Raw genomic sequence first — 21,386 nt, 5'->3', positions numbered from 1 at the left:
TTTAACCAGTGAAATCTAAAAATATCTACCAGCAAAGAGTGAGAGAGAGGGAAAATGATAGGGAGGGGGTTAGCGTGGGTGTCAGTCCGCTGTGAAGTTTGTGCCCAGGCCAGGAGCTGTGTGTAGGCTGACTCCTGGTGCACGCAGTTCATTCTTCCTTAAGCAGAGAAAAACAGTGAGGCTGGAAGTTGAGCTCCCACTGGTCTGAGAACACATTTATGGAGTACTCCTAACTAGCGTGCTAGTCCTGGTGCTCCTTATGGGTTATTGTACTTGGTTGTTGTTTCTGCCTTTTGCTACAGAAAAGGTGTATTTTATAGAGCCAGTTATCTGAAGATGCAGCCCTAATAACAAAAAAGGTAACGTTGCTACTGAGGTCTGTTCAACACCTCTCAGGTGGGGGTTGGATTCTGCAGGCTGCCTCAGATGGAGCAGCTGGCCAGGGCTGAGATTCACTCACCATACCTACTTCCCATGTAAAAACGGTCCTTTTTCATACCATGAAATTTCTTAAGGGCTCGGTGCAGAAATTGAGACATTCTGTGTGTGTTAGGATATGCCAGTCTTAGATGAAGTATCTGACTTGGCACATTTATTCACAGGGACAAATTCAGTTTCTGTGAAAGAAAGTCAAGTTGCTCTTATTGAAACACAGCTCCTTTCTCTTCCCCCAGTGTTCTTTAAAAGCTGACAGTGCCTGTATGTCAAGAAAAGCCCTCTAAGCCTTCACAGTCTTTGATTGGGAAGTCTGAAATCACAAGGTGACATCAGTGCTATTTTTGTCTAACGACACTGGTATCTGGACTCTGGCTGACCTTATGCTCTAGTACTATGCTATGCTGCCAAAGCACACGTTCTTTTTTTCTCAGCTATTTCCTTGGTTTACTGGCTTCAAATTGAGAACAGCACAGAAAGTCTACAGCTCATTAGTCCCCTTTCAGAACTTTGCTAGGGCAACCTCTGAAGAAGGTAATATAGTTAACAAGCTTGAGCAATCTCTAGGAGTACTCTAACCTTCATCACTAAATGGTGGCCTAAATCTTTTTAAATCATGAAGAGAAGCTTCTTGAGCCAACAGGGCATGCAGAAAGGACTGATCTGATTGTGGAAATAGGAGTGCAGTTGCTTCAGGCAGGCTGGGCTGTCCAGCTGCAGAATTGATGACTTCTTCACTGCACTCAGATGTGAGGACTGCAGGTCTCACCTTTGACATGGCTTTGCATGACAGCTCGGCAGATATGTGTCACACTTTCCAGGATATTACAAGTGCAGTGCAAGTGGTGAAACACAAGGGCCTCACACTGCACAGCTTAAGAAAACAACATTCATTATGGAGCCTGTGTGTATGGTTTTTTTCTTTCTTTTCTCCCTTCTTGCTCAATACATTCATCCATATATAACGAAGAGCTGTATTCTGGAAAGAAAGGCAGCAGTAGCACATGTGTGATAATTGACAAATTCCCTGTGGGCTGCAGAGAAGGATCAAGTGGAATATTAGTAATGTTTTAATGCATTTGCTTTTTCTGGGATGGAGAAAGGGCAGGTGGGCATGCCCTTAGTGTGTTATACTTCTAACCCAACATCACTCTTTACAGATGTTCAGTGACATTCAATGCAATTTTTATGAAGCTCTATCTCTAGTCGTTTCCAATATCTGAATTCAATTACTTTTTGTAGAGAGGTAAAGCATTAATTCATTTCTTCATTTATGAAAAAATACATGGAAAAGTATGCAAGTCACTACGAACGTCAACGTAAACGATATTTGCTGAAATTTATTTAGCTTTATTATCTAGAGGCCTAACTGTAATAAGGTTTTGTGCAAATAATTCCTGTCAGAACCCTCAAAAGTCAGGCTTGTTGTAACACTGAACATTTGACTTACGAGTACTTACATCAGTGCAGATTTACTGAGGGTCACAGTGTAACATTCAATCATTTGCTTTACTCACATTCAATTCAAAGCACACTTTTAAGTAATGCTCAACAGTAAAAAGATTAGATCACGGCACATAACTCGCTTTGCTGTTACTTTATTTCGCTTTCAAACTTCAGAAATATTAGTTAAAACATTTCATTAAAACGCCCCAGACGATAATTACACCCTGTCAGCATCACTATGTTCAAATAAAAGAAGCCATTATCAATCAAAGCTTTAGAAGCTGATAGAAAAATAGAGTCTGTCTCAAAAACAGTTTGTCTCTCTTCTTACAGATGTAAAAGATCTATCTGCTACAGTTCCATCTGGATTAACTTGTCTTCATTAAGCACAGCAGCCAGGCTGCTCGTTCCCAGCTCCTGGAGTGGAGGTTCAGAGTGTCTGCTAGAAAGAGTTGAAAAAGAGCTCTATAGAATTAAAAAGGAAAAAAGAAGGAAGCTTAGGGTCTGGTGGGAAACAAGCTGCACTTGGTGCTCAGCCATGTAGTTGTCACCATTTGCTCTCATGCTGTTATTCCCAGAAATCTGTCCTGTGGAGGACAAACAGCAGCAGGTGGGAATGACCGACCAAGCAATGAGAGGGCTTAGTACGAAGAGTAGGGGACAAGTACAAATGTATTACTGTGTTCCCTTCAGTGGACAAAAATTGTGTCTATCCTTCTCTTTTCCTAAGGATTCACTGAGGAAAATATTTCCTTACTGTGATAAAAGAAATAATTTCTGCCTTTTTCATTGCCATCTACCAAGCTCAAATCTTAGCTGGGTACCAAAAGCTGATCAGGAAATTGCTAAACTAAGCATAATGGAAGCCAGGGCTTAGCAAAAGCTCAAAGGAGGAGCAGAGTTCCACGGAAGGATGTTGCTTCACCAGGCTAACTTTAACCAAGGACATTTAATCATTCAAAAGAGGCCAATTCTTTCCTAACAAACCCATTTTTAAAGTAACTCTGGCAGAAAAAGGGAAGCAATGCTGTGACAAAACATTTCCATGGGAATCCAGTTGCTGCCCCAAACTGCTACCATTGCCATAGACATCTACGTTATCAAAAGTGAGCTATTGGAGAGACTTTTGCACTCTCAGCTGATTGGCACCACTTATCCAAAGCCTGGTGACCAAATTGTTCAGCTAGCCTGTTGTTTAATTTCTTGTGCAGACTGAAGAATTCTGTAGGGTCATTAGGAATGGAAAGAGGAAGTGTCTGTAACCATGGTGGGTGGCCTTCTGAGTTCATTTTTCACAAGGCAGCTTTCGCAGGCAGAGCTCAGATGATGTCTGTTAAACAGGTATGATACTGCTTTCCTCAAGTGCTCTAAGCTGTGAAAGGTGGGATTTCTAAATCCTTACAAAAAACCCTATGCAAATAAGCCACAATTTCACACAATCAGTTCATGATTTTTTTGGTGTAAGTAAACACTGACCATACTCTTAAAGCCTAACTGAAGCTAGACTAGAACAAATACTCCATAGTTTTCCTCCACAGACAATCACAGCGCTATTATTTTGCCAGACAGAAGAGTTATCCAAGTTTAAATCAATGTTTTAAAAGGAAAATTGTAAGAAATGTTACTTTGGGGGTGGGTGGATGGGAAATATATTCCTTCATTTGACTGGATTCAAGTGAACGCTTTCAGTCTTTGAGACTGATTTCCCCTTAACCTCTCAATGAATTATCTGAAGAAGTTGTCGTCTTTCACTTGATGCAAATCTCCCAGTCACTGTCAACTCTCAGGGCTAAATTTTCCAGAATCAGCACAGCAGTCTTCGTATCGTATGTGAAAACCGCTTCTTTTTCTTTCCCACCTAGGAAGAAGAAGAGAACTTACTATATGATTTAGGAATAACCCTTCTGAAACACAGTTATACGTGAATCCCTTCAGTTTTTAATTCAGACCATCTCTACCACTGTTGGAAAGGACTGAACACAAAACAAACAGTAGTAAAATGTGCCAAGAATAACTATATGTATGAAAATGAAATTTGGTCCATTACCCTTGGAACAGGCTGTCACAACAGTGGGTTGTTGTCCAAGTCCCAGAAATACCACCCGCTCGACTACACATGTGGTTCGGTATTGCCCGCTCTCATCTGTGCAGCTGAAACAAAGAACAATATTTTGTGTGCTTACTGTACATCACTAGAAGTTCAGCGTTACACTAGGAAAGTTCTACTTCAGTCTTACCCAGAAAGTTCTCTAAGCCAATTTCCTTTCCTCTATTTACCTCTCTCCTGTGAAACAAGTACAATTTTTCTGCTCTAAAAAACTAGGATGAAAGTCAAATTTTCATTTTGGGGGGCAATCAGAATGTTACATTATTCATCTAAATGACTTTTTTTTTCCCCTGTAACTTCTAGATTTGCAAGTAATTTAGCAACATGCTTCATTTCTATCTTTAAATTTGAAGATGTTCAGATTTGAAGCATGCTTTCACCTGCATCATTTAAGTAGCCTACAGCTTTGCTGCTTCTAAATGTTGTAGTTTGAAAACCAACTAACTACTGCATATTTTTGAGACTGAAGATGGTAATGAAATGCCTTGAAGTTCAATCTGCACCACACAGCCCTGTGGGCAATAGACTTCATTAGTAAAAGTCTAAAAGTGGCAGTTCTAGGATTTCTTCAGTAGCTACTGCTATTCTGGGAGCTTCACTAATCAATATGTAAGACTAATATTTCCATGTTTACAAGACATTTCCACTGATAGTATGTATGCTGGGTGGCTTCTATCTGCCTCTGTTGTTCTTACCTGGAAGAGAGAATGTTCTTGTGAAAAGCAAATTTTCGGTACAGGAACTGCTTTTTGTGGAGATACTGAAATGAATGTCCATCATCCAGGTAGAGCTCACCTACTGCACAGGCCTGTGAAACACAACAGATGGAGTCCAAGCTAATGGCACCTTCTAGTATTACACAAAGAAACATAAAATAATGTTTCATTATGCGTTATGCTTCATAGCAAAGGTTGTGGGTTTTTTTTTGTGTGTGTATGTGGTTTTTGTTTGTTTGCTTTTTTAGCTACTTGTATTTCCAGAAGGTTCAGGGAGTCCAGCTCTGAGTGTGCTCGAAGACTTGGACATTCTGGTTCTGCAAGCTGATTTAGGTGCCAGGTGTCACTTCATTTGTTAGAAAGGACACTTGTGTGGGAACTTCTACCTACACGTCCAACAAGTTTGTGCCCTGACAATTCTCTGCTTCTTCTTCTTCTTCCAAAGGACTTGTGGAGGGCTGAGAAAAGTCAGAAAAATGTTCTGCCCATGCTGCGCTCTGACAGTTCCACTCTGAGGGAACACAGGGAGGGAGAAGGGAGCCCTCACCAGCAGAAACATTAGAGGGCCATTGGAAGCACCTTTAGGATAAACGTGGCAAAAGACAAGTTTGTAAGGAGAACATTATTTTAAGGTACCTCTGTGTTCAGTGCCACGCGGAGCTCATAAGAAATACTTGTCATCCATTCAGTGGATTTTCCAGCTGCAGTCTTAAGAGGTATCACAGTGCCCCCTCGCTGGAATATGGGTATCTGCCAAAACAAGGCCAGCATAGAAACATTCATATAACTCTGATCATACAATTCTAACTGGCAACCAGAAAATCTTAAGTTTTTTTCTTTGCAAATCTCAGAACGGAACTTTTACTGCAAGCACGTAAAGCAAACTATTCAACTAACGTACATTCTCCAGTGTTACTGGGATCTTCAGAGTGCCTTGATCTTCCATTCGTTTGAATTTTCTGAAATCATACCAAACCTAGGAAAAATGAAAAGAGAATGAGCAGGAGGTACATGGCAAGATCTGTTCCCTTTGCAGATAGTTATTTTTTACTTCATCTCTGACTTTCACTATCCCTAACAACCTAATTAATGTGCAAGAAATTACATTTACTTTTTAAGTTCAATAACCTTGGATAGTAATGAAACTTTATTCTTTCCCCAAGGCAAAAAATAAACCTATCTTTTCTACAGCTTGCAGAACATCTTGCATGTTTTAAAGCATCTGGTAGTTCAAAACAATTCTTTTTTTTTTTTTCCTTTTGGACTACAAATGTTCTGTTCCAGAATGAGTGTATTTATATTGAAGTGAAAAAAAAACAAAAAAGACCTAAAGACCTACACCTGAAACTTCCCATGCATTGCTTTTGCCAACAGGTTTAACTACTTCAGATGAAGTCTATTTTTCTTCTTATATGGAGGAAAAAATTATAGTGCCCTTTAGTTCATTAACAAAGCTCTGCAGTCTCTCACACTTCCCTTCACTGCTTTCATTTGTCTCTAGGGTTAAACCTCAATCATTCTTTCCCTTCTGAACTTTTTTTGCCAGATTCCTTCCCTTCTTCCACTTAGCTGCTGCAGCCAAGTAGTCAGTGTAGGAGTGGATCACAGTGCCATCCTGTGGAAAAGGAAGGCTTAGAGCGGCACAGAATGGCTGGTGTAGTGGCAGTGCACAGCAGTTATGAGATGGGGAGCTGGGAGGTTGCTGTACAAAAACATTTCCATGGGCTGAAAAGCTGAGCAGCTTTGTATCATCCTCACCTCCTTTGAGCCTGGAAGCAGAACATTCACTGCCTTGGCCTCTTTGTCTGTGACTGGATACACCAACAAAGCATTTCCTGTAGAAAAGCATAAACATGGCAATAAGTGATTGATGTGGTGCCTGAAGCCTCATCTCATCACAGCAGCAGCAGCAGTCTGCTCTGGTTTTGAGTGGGGTTGTCAGCTTCCTATATTCATTTTAAGGGATTGCTTGAGCCACATCACACTCACTTGAGCATACTGTGCATTCACTTTGTACTAGGGAAAAAAAGGCATATAAGGAGTTGATGACTGCTCAGGTCTCATTCTGCAGCAGCACTGTTATGCAGCTGGGCTGTACTGCACACCCAGCCACATAGGCTTACCTAGCATGTACTCATCTTCCACTCCAAAAGTTTCTAATTTCTCTGGGAACTCTATCCAGAGAGGCCTAAAGAAAGACAGACAGTGGAGTTCAGTTAGTTTCTCCTTTCCCACCACCCTGTTCAAGGCCTGCTGGTTTTTTCAGGCTCCACTTTTTCCTTTTCTTAAAAGCTATTAAGAATTGAAGATAGAGCAAGGTCCTATTCCGTGACTTAAAATACCACTTTAAGGTGCACTCCAAAATACCTATGGTTTGGCCTCCGGCAGCCTCACTTTCTTCATTGCTGCCTTCTTCTTTGCAAACCTGCATTATAGATGCCTTCCCTCTAGCAAGGCAGAGATGGATGAGCCTTTCTACCAGCAATGCTGACACTTGATGACGTAGTCCCTGAGCAAGTCCTTTCTGCTCTGTTTTGTAGCATGTCTCCTGGTCACACACTGGAACACCTGCTCTAAAAGTTCAACTTCAGCCTTTCTCAAAAAAGAGAAGTGCAATAGTCATCTAGATACATAATAGATGTGTATAGTTTGTTTTGAGAGATTCTGACAGAAAGAGCTTATTCAAGTCAGAGATAGTCTGCAGCAGCTCTCTGTGGTTTCCCTACAAAGTAAGTCTGTCTCACATGTTACTTATAAACCTCCACTTGTTCACTACAGCCCCGCTGGCCATGTATTCACTGATGAGACACGCTCTGAGAAAAATACCACACTTCCTCTCTAATTTTGTACCTGTTTCAAAAAAGACAGAAGCCTGCTGTCTGCCAGTGTGTGTAACAGGGGCTTCTACATCTACATATGTGCAGACAGATGCCCAAGCAATATCTGTAATGCAAACCACTGTAAACTCTAAAAATACTCAATCCCCTTCAAAAATACATACATACATATATATATATATATTTAAACTTAGGTGTGTTTTATTTGCATAATAATGGGTAAAGGTAGATGTGCTGGAAAAGGAGAACTCTAAGGGCAAATTCAAAGGCACAGTAATCCCAGAGTAATGGATGACATTTATCTCTTGCTGAAAGGACTGCTGCGTTTAATACCACTGTGAAATTTTCTTATAAGTTAAATAGCAGCAGAACAAAAGCTCATTTGCTAACTTCATTTCTGTTCTAGATTACTAGATTTTCTACTAAAAGAGAAATGCTAAAATATACTACAGAGATAAATAAGCGAGTTATCAATATGAAGTAAGTTTTTATAACACCAACAATACAGCAGTAACAAGTGCTTTCATAAGCAGCAAAATGGCCTTTATGTTTTTAAGCCAGCAATTTCAGAGCCTACTAAGCACGGTTTTAAGTGTGGTTTGGAATACCAGACAATGTTCTTTATTATGAGAAGTTTGGAGTCCACAGTTCTTTAAAAACAATTTTGAAGACTGTATGTGAGTTAGTGTGTCTCAAGTGTAATTTAATAAGAATGATGTTTAGTTTCCTCTGGTAAGCTTATCAAGGCTTGCAGACAGCAAAATAGAATTTAGACTTCAAACTATTGAAGTAGTCACAAATGTATGAAACAGTGATTTAAGTTCCCTCCTCTCAGTGGCTTCCTAAGGATAATCACTAGCTTCCTGACTTACGTGCTTACCTCATAACTGGTTCAGCCTCTGTGTGTGCCCGATAGAACAGTGTGTATAAGTATGGCAGGAGGACGTAGCGCTCTCTAATGGCTTCCCTGATGATCTGGGTGTTCTTCTCCCCAAAGAGCCACGGTTCTCGCCGTTTGCTCTTCATGTTAGAATGACCTCTGAAGAAGGGCTGGTAGGCTCCAGCCTGATACCAGCGAACAAGTAATTCTGGTTCTGGATCTCCAATGAACCCTCCCACATCAGCTAGATATTGCGCAGACAAATAAAAATACACATTTTTGGAAATTATTCTGAAGAATTTGAAGTTCTCCTCTAATAAGCATTCCAAGTATATAAATTCATGAATTTCACAGTGTACTTGCGGTTCTGCTGTTGGATAGCCGCTTGTCCAATTAGGAGTGGAAAACTGAGGCAAGAAATTATCCTTTAATAAAAATAGCAAGAGAGTTTTAGGAGGGCTTGCACCTCCAAAGACTGCTACAGTGATGCTACAGACCACCACCTAGAGATCTCTGTTCCAAGTCACAAACACTACAGAAAGACTAAGTGGAGAAGCGATGGTGAGAGACAGGTTTTTAGTTTCTGAACCAGATTCATCTGTGAATCTGCCTGGAAACGCACTGGATTGTTGAAGCCTGGTGGCACTAGTGGATGCATGGTGAGCAACTTCAGCCATATACCTTACCTCCACAGAATGAAATCCCTGCCATGCTGATGGTGAGAAGCATTGGAATGGAGATTTTCAGGTAACCCCACTCCGCTGTGTTGTCTCCGGTCCACACTGCCCCTGAAAACACTCAGTTTCAGGATTACATAGGAAAGCTGGGTTTACAATTCAGTTTATGCTTGTAATTAAGGAAAGAAAACAAGAATGGTCATGAACTATTGTTCATCGTAACCTTTTTTATATTACATGCATGATCTTGAATTATACAAAAAGGTGCACAGTGTTTTGTCACAGGATACAGATTGTTACTTGAGTGTGCTTTGCCAACCTTTCCTGAGCTTCTTCATTTTAATAATTTGCACTCTTAAGACAGTTTCTGTCTTCTCTAGACTTACTATTACATGCCAAGCTGAAGAAAGCAAACCAATAGGGAAGGCATGCAGCCAGTCCTTGCTTACCATACTTCTGTGATCCAGCAAAGAAAGATCGTGTGAGAACAAATGGTCTCTCTTTTCCAGAAGAACGTTTGATGAGTCCTTCAGCAGTTGCCATTTGCTGAAAATCAAGAACATAAAAGTTCAGAGAATGAGCTCTACAATGAAGATATTTGATAAACCACCTTTTTAGCTCTTTGCCTCCTGATACTCTACCTGGTAGAATCCATAGAGGTTGTGCAGTTCCCGATGCTCCCAGTTGTTGTAGTGCACAGCATCTTTCTGCATTGTTAGCTCTGCCCCTTTGAAAACTGATGGCTCGTTCATGTCATTCCACACAAAGAGGATATTAGTGGACCCCTATGACAGAGTTGCAAGGTCAAGGTGATGTGACCATGAGCTACAGGAGAGCATGCCTATATCACCCCTTCTGTGTTGGCATTGTAGTATACACGGGAATGCAAGGGCTGTGCTAGATGATGGGTTGCAAAAATGACTCCATTCTGTCCATCTACTACTACAGGTAAGTAAGCAGTTTCAGTGGTGGAATATGGGTATCCAGTAAATAAGTCCATGGAGAAAATCCTTGTACAGTATTTCAGCTTACCAAGATACTTTCCTGTACATAATAATAACACAACTACAAAAGCCACCAATTTGCTTAGCTAGTAGTTTCTCTTCTTTATTTTCCCCATTTTTTAGATTTTCTGGTACATGTAGATCATTGTAAATAGATACACACCTTGTATGTTTTGAAGGCAAATTGATCTGCATACCATTTTCGCACTTCAGGATTGGTGAAATCCAGATAGTGAGAGGAACCTGTGGATGTAGGAGATTCCAGTTATTTAACTTATTTCAAGATCTTGTGTTATCTTTCTACCTCAATACAGTGTGCTTTCTACAATGAGCAACAGTATGATTGTTTCTAGCTATGAGCAATGGCACCACCTGCAAAGCCAACAGACACAGCAGAGAAAGCTGTACAGCTGAGCCAATTAGAACATGAATGTACAAAGCCAAAGAAACCACAAAGAAATAATGAATAACTACAGAAATAGAAGTATTATGAGAAGTTAATTCTACTTTAGTGGCTCCCAATTCTGTAAAAGTTTTAGAATGAACAGATTCTAAAATGAGGAAATGGAACAGATTTGTTTTGTTTTGTTTTTTACCTGGCCAACAGATTCCCTCGAAATCTTTTCCATTCCTGTCTTTCACAAAATAACCCTTTTCCTTCCCCTGTGAATACAGGGTATACATAGGATCAGCTTTAATATGGGGATCTACAATGACGACAAGCTGCCAAAATAAGAAAATAAAATGCATTATTAACATTGACTGTACTGAGTAAAACAGTAATATTTTACTTGATAAAAGGCATGCATAGAAACTACCAGTGGTGAAAGCTCGCGTTAAGTTCAGTACTGGGCTGCTTCCGTAATATGGAGCTTCAAAGGGGTCAAACCTGGCCTCATGTTCAAGGGTAGAGGACAAACTATGAAATAATACAATGGCATGAGAAGCAGGATTAAAAAAAATGCCCACTGGAAGCACCACCATACTGCAACACAATCTAATTTACTCTGTTGTAGTTTTCCAGTATCTGAAATACTTTGGTTAAAGCTGACTGGGTAACTTTACACTGCATATGAATACTTTCTTCCTTTCTGGTATATTATATACCTTGCGTTTTTTCTTCCTGAGAAGTTCTTGCATTCTCTTGGGGTTCTGGAATTTTTTCTTGTCCCAGGTGAAATACCTCTTGCCATCTGTATGTTCTATGTCCAGCCATATCACGTCATAAGGAATGTCATGTTCATCAAAACCCGCATCAACTGTCTTGACATCTTGTTCATCTTCATAATTCCACCGGCACTGATGGTAGCCCAGAGAAAAGAGGGGAGGTAGTGCTTGAGTGCCTAGGAAGAGTACATGAATGAAGCTAATACTGTTAATGCTTTTCAGGATTTTATCTACAGACTATGAAAGTTAATTTAAGAGCCATGATTAATATGTAGCTGTCTGCATACAGGGAATTCTGGCCTGGAATTTGTGACTAGAGCATGTTTCTCATACCCAAGTGATTGAAATCTTGAAATAACAATGATTACAACAAGCTTAACAGCCAGAAAGCTGTAATGATAATGCATGACAGAGAAGGTATTTCTTGTTCGGTGACACTGAAAAATTATTCCAGTAAACAAAATAATTTTATTCTTTTTTTTTCTTCCTAATGTAAAAATATTACAGATGAGCTTAACTGTAATTAATGCAAGCAACTAAATAATCATGGAATTACAGAACATCTGCAGCTGAATGGGAGCCACAATCATCAAGTTAAACTTGAGTACAATAAGTTCCTCAGAGATTCTCCAATGTAAATCTGCTGTAATGATTTGAGTTAGTACCTGTCAGTTGTGCAAACTGCTTGAAGATATCAAATGCTGTGGGTCCCATCAGCAGAAAAACATCAATGATTCCACTTTCTGACATCCAGCGCACATCGGTTAGAGGCACTGCCCTCTGCTTAGAAATATCTGCAGCAGATTCGGTGGGTATGTGCTTTAAAGGAAACCAAGGCAAAGCTGAGTCATTTGCTATCAAGCTTTTGTTCACTGAAAAGCCTAAGATGGAAACCAATAAAATCTTACCACTAACACATATCTGGCAGATACTAGGAGTAAGCACTTCAAGTATATTATATATTGTTCACAAATCCTTTGTGTTGCATATCAGTTACACAAAATAAAGATGGCAGAAAATAGATAAGGAGGGGCAAAAGAATTACAAAGTTTCTGTAATTAGAATATAATCTCACAGCACATTTGCTGCAGGATCTTTAGAATCATTCGCTAACAAAGAAAACTAATAATTTTAACAACATAATCAAGTGTTGAAATAAAGCAAATTTTTTTTCACTATTTCAATTTTAATAGAAATTTGTGCTTCAAGACTTGAGCTTATCTCCTGAACTTCTTGTTTCCTGTAGGCCAACTACATTCCACAGATATATGAGCTGGCTGAGCTGATATGTGTCAACTCCAATAATTTAAAAATTCCATAAAATTTCTCAAATTGAAAAAGAAGTCAAGGTTTGGTCCACCCTTTTACATTTCTGCTCCAACATCATATATTTCCTCTCTCCCTTCTCTTGTACACCTATTAAGTTACAAGTTCCACAATTTGCCTTTTGAAAGAAATCACCTGTTCTTTTCAGTGCTTTAATACAACAAATTTTGTAGTAGAAAGGACAGAACAAAGAGACTGACAATTTTTCATTAGGGAGCAATAGATAAATCTTCAACAACATTGTCATCTCCCTGTTGGCCCTAACTTGTGGTGTTTTTGGTGGTTCTTAAGTTCTGAGACAAGTGGGCCAATCTCACCTCAGCTACTGCCTTTGTATTAATATCCACCAGTGTTTCTGAAGAATTCAGCCAGAAGATCCCCAATGTTCTGTCAGGCTTGTGTGCTATGAGAAGTGGCACTGAACCATAAATACCTGTCTTGTCATGTATCTTGTGGCCAAAGATGTCCAAATTATAAAGTCGGTACGCATCACCATCACTACAACAAACAAACAGATGTGTTTGTTAGATATAAACATCCTTCACTAGGCCAATTTTAGCTCTACTATAATTCAAATAAACACAAGCACACTGTATGATAGTCTTTTGTTTAGCACCCAGGGCAGCCTGGAACAGCATAGAATACAGCATGTTTGGTTCTACCTATCTGAATCAAGTAACATTACTGCTACTGAGACTACTGCTCCTTTGGTCCAAGCCCTAAAATATGAATTCTGAATTCTGTCCCCCATAGAGCTGCTCCTTTAAAAGTTCTGCTTGAATATGACTAATCATGCAGTAAAAAAAAGGCATGGAAAATTGTGGGAGAACAGAAGAGATCATTTATTAAGTTGCAGAATGTAAAGCAGAACAACCTACTTCCTATGGACAGTCCATGGTTCAATTTGCTCTATCATTAAACTAGAATACACGACACAATATACATATTGCATAAAATATTTAATACAAAGCTGTTTGTAGTAAATTATTGAGACAGTGTTGCAATGCCCCTCTACAGTAATGCAACTTGCCATTTTTACCTTGTGTTTTTGAGAAGAAGTGATTCTGTGTGTTGTGGTATTCCATAAAGATGGTCAAATCCATGTAAAGAGAAGTCCATGCCTACAGAACTAGGACCTGTGGTAACAACATTAAAACAGAAAAGTACAGAGTTCCATTCTCAGGCTTTGCTGAAAGCAACAAAGCAGAACAATCTAATTGTAAAAAATAAAAAAAATAAGCAAGTTTTAACAGTTAGGTATGTCAAACTTGCTTTCAGCTTCTTCCATAATAACTTACATACTGCAGAGGTAATCTTTTCTATATTCTTCTGGTTTTTATGTGCTTAAATAGATAAAATGAATTGCCTTAATAGAAACAAAAACCCACCAAACACAGTAACAACAGAAAAACAAACATGTAATAATGGGTAACTCCTTTATTATGTAGTAAAGCTACTTAGATTTATCTCATTTTTACCCCAGCAAGGCAAGCTTAGTGGCACAGAGGTACAGCAAAATGAATGCTAGAGTAGCTTGTTTTCTAATACTCTTCCCTTCAGCTTCAGCCAGATGAGTAGCATGGAGGAGAGCTGCTGCCAAATATAACATCGTGTCACATTACTCAATCCAGAGGAAATTCTGGGAGGTGACTAGAGATCGTCGAGACTGACAAGCAGTGGCTCACTCCACCAATACTAAGAAGGAGCACGATCATATTGCTGGCCTAATATATCAGATACAGCATGAAGAACAAGGGTGACAGTCTCCTGCCTTTATGTGTCTCAACTGTGAAGAAGCCCTTGTCACAATAAGAAACATACTGCAGTTGCTGGGCAGTGCCATTTGCAATAGAAGGCTGTATGACAGAAATAACTAACAGACAAAGCAAACCAAATGAGAGTTAATGCAGCTGCACAGGCAGAAAAAGGACATGAGTTTTCTTAATCCATAATTTAAATGGCATCTGAGCTACTGACTCACAGATATTAATACCCTTCTTAATATCCCTTAAGCCTGCTCAGTATTTTCCTTTTTAGCCCTTTTTAAAGGTTCTCTGTGAAAATTATTGCTTGGCTATCGTGATCTGTGATATGTCATGAGAATGAACAAGTGAAATCAATGTTATGTGACAATACATTAAAAAAAAGGAAACAACGACATACAGTACAATACACATTAGTTGGCCAGTGTCAAAATTGTACACAGGTGATGAAATGGGTCACATTTAATGCACTTCCTCCTGATCAGGAATCTAATGAATAATCTAATGAATACTTCCAGTTCTTTTGTCAAATTTGTTACCCACTGACACAATATAAGAAAGTTAAAAGGAGTGAGGAAGACACTGATAAATGTTAAGTAGCTAAATGGTAATATGAATGTACAAAGGTAAGTACAAAGCAGTAAAACTGTTTTCAGAACTATGCTGAGACTTACCATGAGCTTTGACATCTAAGAAACTGCCAAATTTCTCTTGCCAGAGACATAGATCCTCCTGATTATCCTGCATCAACAGAAATAACTAAGCCTGTAAGTGCAACTGCTCTTAACATGTATTAAGAAAAATATCTTTATTCAGATGAGATTCACATATTATTAACTAACTGTTGTTTTTTGGGGGTGTCTGTTGCTTTTTTCTTTCTTTCTTCCTTTCGTTTTTTTTTTTGGTTTTTTTTTTTTTTTTCCCAAAACAGGGCCAATACAAGTAAATGCAAAATGCTATTTATATTCTGCTGCAGCAGTGTGTTTCCCCCAAAGCAAACACACTCTTTGGCAGAGTCCAGACTTTGGAGCAAATACACTGAAAGCAGCACAGCTCCTCCCAGTTTTAACCAGATATTGCAGTAAGCAGCCATCTGCTCTACGGGAGGATAAAATTACATCATAGGCATAGCTCAGCCTTCTGAGAAAACTGCTATGTGCTATATGTGCTGTCATGACTTGGTCTTTTTCCACAAGGAGTCTTACATCAGTACTAAGCATGGATGTATGTGTAGGTGTATCATTGGACTGTTGCAAAATAGGTCTCTTTCTTTTGAAATGCTATTTAAAAGGAAAAGAGATCTTTAAAATGACCAGGAAACTCCCTGTACTCTGAATTAAATGAAGAACAAAAGAGAAAGAATTATCTAAATAAAAAGGCCACAGAAAGACATTTTAAACCCTAACTGGTGCCTCTTATTAACCTGGTAAAGCACATGAACCTCAATTCAGCTATGGATTTGGAAAATATCTCTATCTTAAATACTGGGTCCTTTCTGAATTTCACTAAGAAAAAATTACATCAGATACATCTCATAAAGGAATAGTTGATGTTGGGGCCTTTGGTCACAATCATATCTCATGTGAATGAATGGCCCAGGAAGTCCCCAGCAGTGGCTGGTGATTACTTTGCCTGTTAATGACTTTTTGGGAAAAAATCACAAATGTGATTCTATTTGCTGTTACCTCTTCTACACAATACTAATGCTGGAATTGGAGAAAGTGTGGGTTACCTTAGAGGAATCACCTGCTGCCTCCTCATTTTCTGCTGTAGGGTTTCTAGTGAAAACAAATATATGGAAATAATCAATTTATTGTTAACATATGGAAAGATTTCAAACAAAATTCACGTATCATTATGTACTACTTTAAATATTATACAGACGTTTCACATGTAGGTTGGAAAAGACCTTGAAGATTGTCAAGTCCAACCACCAACCTGACCTACTAAGTCCTATCACTAAACCATGTCCCTTAATGCCATATCTACACATCTCTTAAATACCTCTAGGGAGGGGGCCTCTACCACTTTTCTGGGTAGCCTGTTCCAATGCTTGATAACCCTATGAAAAAAATCTCCCTAATATCCAATATAAACCTCCCCTGAAACAATTTGAGACTGTTTCCTTGTGTCTTGAGGTGCTGAACTATGCTGAAAACTGAGGTTATACTTGAGAGCTTTAATTGGCAAATCGTTTTAATATTCAGTGTCTTGAAATAACCTTAACTCCTTGCCTGAATTAAGTTCATCCTTCTGGCTTTCACATTTGTTTCTACCTGTGCCAGCATTTTACTCACCCAGAAGATCCTCATGTCTTTATTCTTAATTAGGGGTTCTCTGTTAATTAATTTTTTTAAATGATTCTTTTTATGTGTAACACACTTGCTATGCTCTTTTAGTAGCCATGCAATGTTCTGCACTGTAGCTTCTCAACCTTCCAGAACTGTGCAGTGGGACGGACCTGTAAGCTCTTGCAGGTACTTGGAACATTTTAATTCAAACAAAACTTACTTGACTAGCTTATAAGGTGAACAAAACTTACCTAAGGAGCAAGTTTAGTCATAAATGGAGGTAAAACTAAGAACGTTACACTACCATTGCTCACTCTCAAGAAAGACAAGAACAAGACACCAGTTTATTAAAGAATTGGCAAATAAAGGTGGTTAGCATGAGCATATGGCTTCTGTGAAGGATCCAAACAGTTTGCATTTAATTGATTTTTATTTCTATAGATTTCAATGCATGAGAGCTTGTATTATATTCAATTCCCATAGGATTGTTTACCTTCAGCTGCAGCCAAATTAGTATATGGTGGGATAAAAAGATACTGTACCTATCACAGGGAGGGGGTTGTAGATGTTCAAAATATAACAACCCATTGGAATTCATGCTCAGAACAGTCTCATCCTTGAATTGTAGCTCAGCCTGGAAAGGGTTTGCTGTGACTCGAAGCTTGTAGTCCTCATTAACACTTGTCAGCACCAAAACACCTCCCTCCTTCTGGGACATAGAGAGTCTGGCAAACAAAAAGCAACAACAGCTTTATATGAACCAGCAGTACATGAAATCCACTGTAGCTAAATAACAGTCTGAAATACAAGATGAGTAGAGGCTATCTCTATACATTATAAAAACCTTGAGGCTTGTGTTGAGGTGAAGAACCCCAGAAGTAAGTGCTGTGTTCAGGCTTCACTGCACAGTGCAGCAGGTAGCTAGAGAACAACCATTAAAATTACCCATGGTATGCATTTCTTTCATATTTGCATGTAATGCATTTGGTACAAATTATGCAACATAACGAGCAGGCTACTTTTTCACTGCGTCAGATAGAGTCAAGTTTCTCATATGTATGACAAAGCTTTATCCTCTGTATCTAGCATGATTTTTTGCATGTAAACATGTACATTTTAATTTTCTTTTTCTGTAACTATACCGCAGAGAAAAAACTGTACTGTTGCACAAATGAGAGAAATGGCAAAACAACTTTGCAAATAAGACTGTGTAAGTTACTAAGGTGCTAAATCATCTTCCCATCACTTACTTCTGAGTGGCAGGTTCCTTTATAAGAACGTCAGGAACTTCATATCTTGCTCTGAGAGGAGCTGCCTCATTAATTTTAAGCCTAAAAATATTGCCTTCTATTTCATAGATTTCAACTTGTAGAAGAACCTGGGAGCAAAAATATAGATAAACTGGAAGTGATAAAAAAATCAACTTTTCCACTCATCATCATCAGATACTTATTGTATGGAAAAAAAACCAATCTACATGCCTGCTTTTCTTTAGTATTACAAAGCAGATGGATTACCATCCATCTGAATTCACACCAGCAAACTCTGCTTTACTGCTTCAAAGAAACAACTCTTTTTTTTTAGGTGGAGTCTTTATTTTCAAGCAAGGAAAATGGGTGGTAAGCACTAATGTTGAAGTATGGATAATTTTACTACTGTGCTATTAACGTAAGTAGCAGGGAACTATTAAGATGGGGGCTTTTTGCAAAAGCATCAATGATCTGTGTCCACCGGTACTCACAGTGGAACTTACACTGATGAACCACATCAGAAAGACAACTGAAGAAAACAGGTGATACTGACATACTCATCAAGATGTGAAACTTGCTATTTTACACTTCTGGGAACTGGAACATCACTGACTTTGTTCAAAATGACTCTTTTTTATTTTATTCTCTTGTGGGGAATCTCTGCAGTCAGAATTTTCATCCTGTGGGTTCTCACCCCTCCCCTGTTTTTTCATTGTCTGAATCATTTCTCCTCCAAGTCACAAGACTGGCTTAAGAATTTTGGCCTGGTGTCTTTTTCTTTCACCTAGAAGCCAATCAGCATCACTGTCTTCAATGGCATTCTTCTTGCTCTGCCTTAAGTCAACAGATGAATACTGACCAGTAAGGACATTTTTAGCCTGGCACTTTGCATCATATTTTATGCAACTACCACTGAAATCTCTCAAAACCTTCTGCAAACATTATCCAACCTACTGATGATAGTCACTCCTTGTTCTGTGAGGACTCTCTTCTACCAGATGAGATCTCACCTTATTCTCCTCATGGATAATGTGGAATTTGACATTCTTGTCACTTAATGTGACTGTATCCAACAGTGCTCGATACAAGGATTTTCCAGGATGTAGAAGTTTCTGACGTCTGTCAAGACAGAAAATTATTTTCAGTCTCCCTAAGTGTTGTAGCTTCTATCACACATAGGAATGTAATAATAAAATCTTCACCTAATTTTTTTTTTTTCCCAAACAATTATTATCAGGAATAAAATGGAATATAATTCTAAGCACACGCTGGTGTATATGAAGGAGATGTAAAATAGGGGGATTTGTTCACCCATCACTGTCCCCTTGTTTTTTTGATTGTTTTGTTTTCTAATAATAACAGGTTTAATTCAAGTAACCAAAATCTCATTTGCCCAGTTACATTCCCCTTTCTCCAGGACCTCAGAAATTTCAGCTGAGTAATCCATTTTTCAATTTTTTTTGTCATATACCACTGCTTGGTTTCCACCTCTCTCCGGAGAGAAGCTTCTACATTATATAGGAATAAAGCAACACGTTTGTAAACTCCTGGATATACACCAAGGAGAATGCTTTTCAAGGGATACTTCTGGACCTAATGAGACATATCTTTTTTGCAAGACCCAGTGCTTGAGCTGTGGAACTAAAAGCAGGAACAGAAGGAGAGGCCAAGGACTGGATGGGCTGCAACCAAGTTTTGACTGCACTTTTTGGTCTTTATTATGTTGTTAGGACAGAGACCCTGAAATCAAGGCTCCATCAGGTGTCTGGAGGATTCTCCTTGCTGAGTTAGGTTCTATAAATTAATTATTTGAAGATGGGCATCTTTGAGAATTCTTTAAAGGGATGCTTTTTTTTTTAATCAATAAATGGACTTGGTTTCCTTGCAAACAGACATTGCACAAATGTGAGCAATCACATAAAAAATTGATTTTAATTTAAAAGTAGAGCAAACACAAGATCTGAGGCTTGGTAACGTGTGGCAACTTCCTGCTGAGAAATGAGGCGTCTTAAAGTCAAAATGGTGACAGACTAGAGAGGGCTGATGTGAGAGGAGGAGCTCTGCTCCCACTGGCAAAACGCTGTTTGGAGTTTCAGAGCATTACATCCTGCAGAACAGAGTATTTGAAACTGTAAGCAGTACAAAAGTGGCTAACTGCTCTATTAACTGTCAGTCGCTCTTTTTTATCCAGGCAACACTGGATAGAAGACGACAGAGGTGAGATTACACCTTTTAAAATATGTTGAATAGCACATGCTGACAGGTGAGTGGCACAGTAAGGTACATCCTGAAAGTAGCAAGCTTGCTGTGATTAAAAAGATGTGAAACTACTTCCTATAACTTTAAATACAAAACCCTACACTACAGTTCTGCTCTTTACCTGTAGAAAGCAATCTGGCTGCACTCCTTAAAGTTGCTTTTGTCCACAGCTTCATCTTGAATGCTGGAAAGAGCATATAACATTTAAATGTGACACATGAGTTGACGGGTATCCTCAAGAGCAGTGGGGATTAAGCAGAGCTCAGACAGCTGTGACATAAAACATGCTGGACTTTGAACTGTTGTGTGCATATGCCACTTCCTTTTAAACTTGAGTAATTCTGGTAAACAGTTGAACCTGTGAGTAACAGAGCTGAATTTTCACACAAGTGAATTCTTAGGGCTTTTCTTTTTATTTTTGGCAAGTTTTGTATGTACTGTAGCCCTTAGAGTTGAACAAGTTCCAGTACTAAGAATGGAGAATCAGACAGGACTGGCAGAAAAGCTGCAGCCCTTTTCTCTCTGCAGAGGGCCCGATGAGGGAGGAGGCTGCAGATGGTTCTGCATTACTTCCAGAGAACTTCCAGGCCGATTATAAAGTAGAAAATAGTTGGCTTGCCGGAAATAACGGACTGTCATCAGAGCGTTTCCCCTGGTACACTGAGTTCAGCCTCACACGGAAGAGAGCAAGGCTTTAGTATCAACAAACGTAGAGCTGAAGCTCATAAAATACTTACTGATGATATACGTACACCATTAAAAAAACACAGATGGCAGCCATGACGAATTGGTCACAAGCGAACTAAGCTTTAACATACCCGGGTATGAGGCACAGACCTCACGGTGACCACCCATGCCAGCAATGCAGCCCTCCCTCCTGCTGCACGCGTCCACGAGCCCGGGGGAAGCAGCGGTCCGGCGGCCGCAGGCCTGCCCCCATTTCTGCCGCCTCTGGGCCGCCCTTGGGGCCGGGCCCGCCGCCGCTATCCACCCCGGTGGATAGGGACAGCAGGGAGCGAAGGGAGGCCGGGCATAGGAGCCGTTACCAGGCGGCGTTACCTGGCTTCCCCCTGCGCGGCCGCCTCCATCGCGGCGCCGTGCGGGGCCGGGCCTTCCCGCGGCAGCGCGGAGCCGCGATCTGTCACCGAGCGACCCGCCGGGCAGCGGGCGGGACCCGGGCCCAGCCGAGCAGCGGCTCCGCCCCCGCTGCCCCACGGAGCTGCGTCGC

The 21,386-nt window shown here is 39.7% G+C and overlaps 1 protein-coding gene across 3 annotated transcripts; it reads right to left on the bottom strand.

Moving 5' to 3' along the window:
* Window positions 1-2,017: 2,017 nt before the first annotated feature.
* Window positions 2,018-21,359, bottom strand: GANC (glucosidase alpha, neutral C). Of its 3 annotated transcripts, XM_015864330.2 has the most exons (24): window positions 21,218-21,359; window positions 20,280-20,342; window positions 18,910-19,018; window positions 17,900-18,027; window positions 17,192-17,374; window positions 16,091-16,136; window positions 15,033-15,099; window positions 13,635-13,731; window positions 12,913-13,093; window positions 11,935-12,088; window positions 11,210-11,445; window positions 10,699-10,825; window positions 10,266-10,345; window positions 9,740-9,883; window positions 9,548-9,644; window positions 9,108-9,209; window positions 8,422-8,665; window positions 6,828-6,892; window positions 6,463-6,539; window positions 5,606-5,680; window positions 5,341-5,454; window positions 4,684-4,796; window positions 3,929-4,032; window positions 2,018-3,739 (listed from the first exon to the last, which is right to left on the bottom strand). In XM_015864330.2, the coding sequence occupies exons 1-24, from the start codon at window positions 21,244-21,246 to the stop codon at window positions 3,630-3,632; spliced, it is 2,745 nt and encodes a 914-aa protein (XP_015719816.1). In that variant the 5' UTR covers window positions 21,247-21,359; the 3' UTR covers window positions 2,018-3,629. The 3 variants fall into 3 exon arrangements, 2 of the variants coding, with proteins under 2 accessions (XP_015719816.1, XP_032301064.1); XR_001555609.2 differs by lacking the exons at window positions 2,018-3,739; window positions 3,929-4,032; window positions 4,684-4,796; ... (1 more) ...; window positions 5,606-5,680; window positions 8,422-8,665; XM_032445173.1 differs by lacking the exons at window positions 2,018-3,739; window positions 3,929-4,032; window positions 4,684-4,796; ... (2 more) ...; window positions 6,463-6,539; window positions 6,828-6,892 and having other exon boundaries at window positions 8,564-8,846.
* Between the last annotated feature and the right edge of the window lie 27 nt (window positions 21,360-21,386).

This window comes from Coturnix japonica, chromosome 5 (genome assembly GCF_001577835.2).
Source record: "Coturnix japonica isolate 7356 chromosome 5, Coturnix japonica 2.1, whole genome shotgun sequence".
NCBI lineage: Eukaryota > Metazoa > Chordata > Aves > Galliformes > Phasianidae > Coturnix > Coturnix japonica.
Note: the sequence above shows the minus strand (reverse complement) of the source record. Positions and strands in the feature narration are given on the sequence as shown.

Bases quoted from the DNA above. Each gene is read 5' to 3' on its own strand.
- GANC (XM_015864330.2), bottom strand. From the start codon at position 21,246: ATGGAGGCGGCCGCGCAGGGGGAAGCCAG. The intron at 19,019-20,279 runs GTAAAGAGCAGA...CTGTCTTGACAG, and splicing joins AGCCAGATTGCTTTCTACAG to ACGTCAGAAACTTCTACATC. The intron at 15,100-16,090 runs GTAACCCACACT...CTGTTGATGCAG, and splicing joins CAGCAGGTGATTCCTCTAAG to GATAATCAGGAGGATCTATG.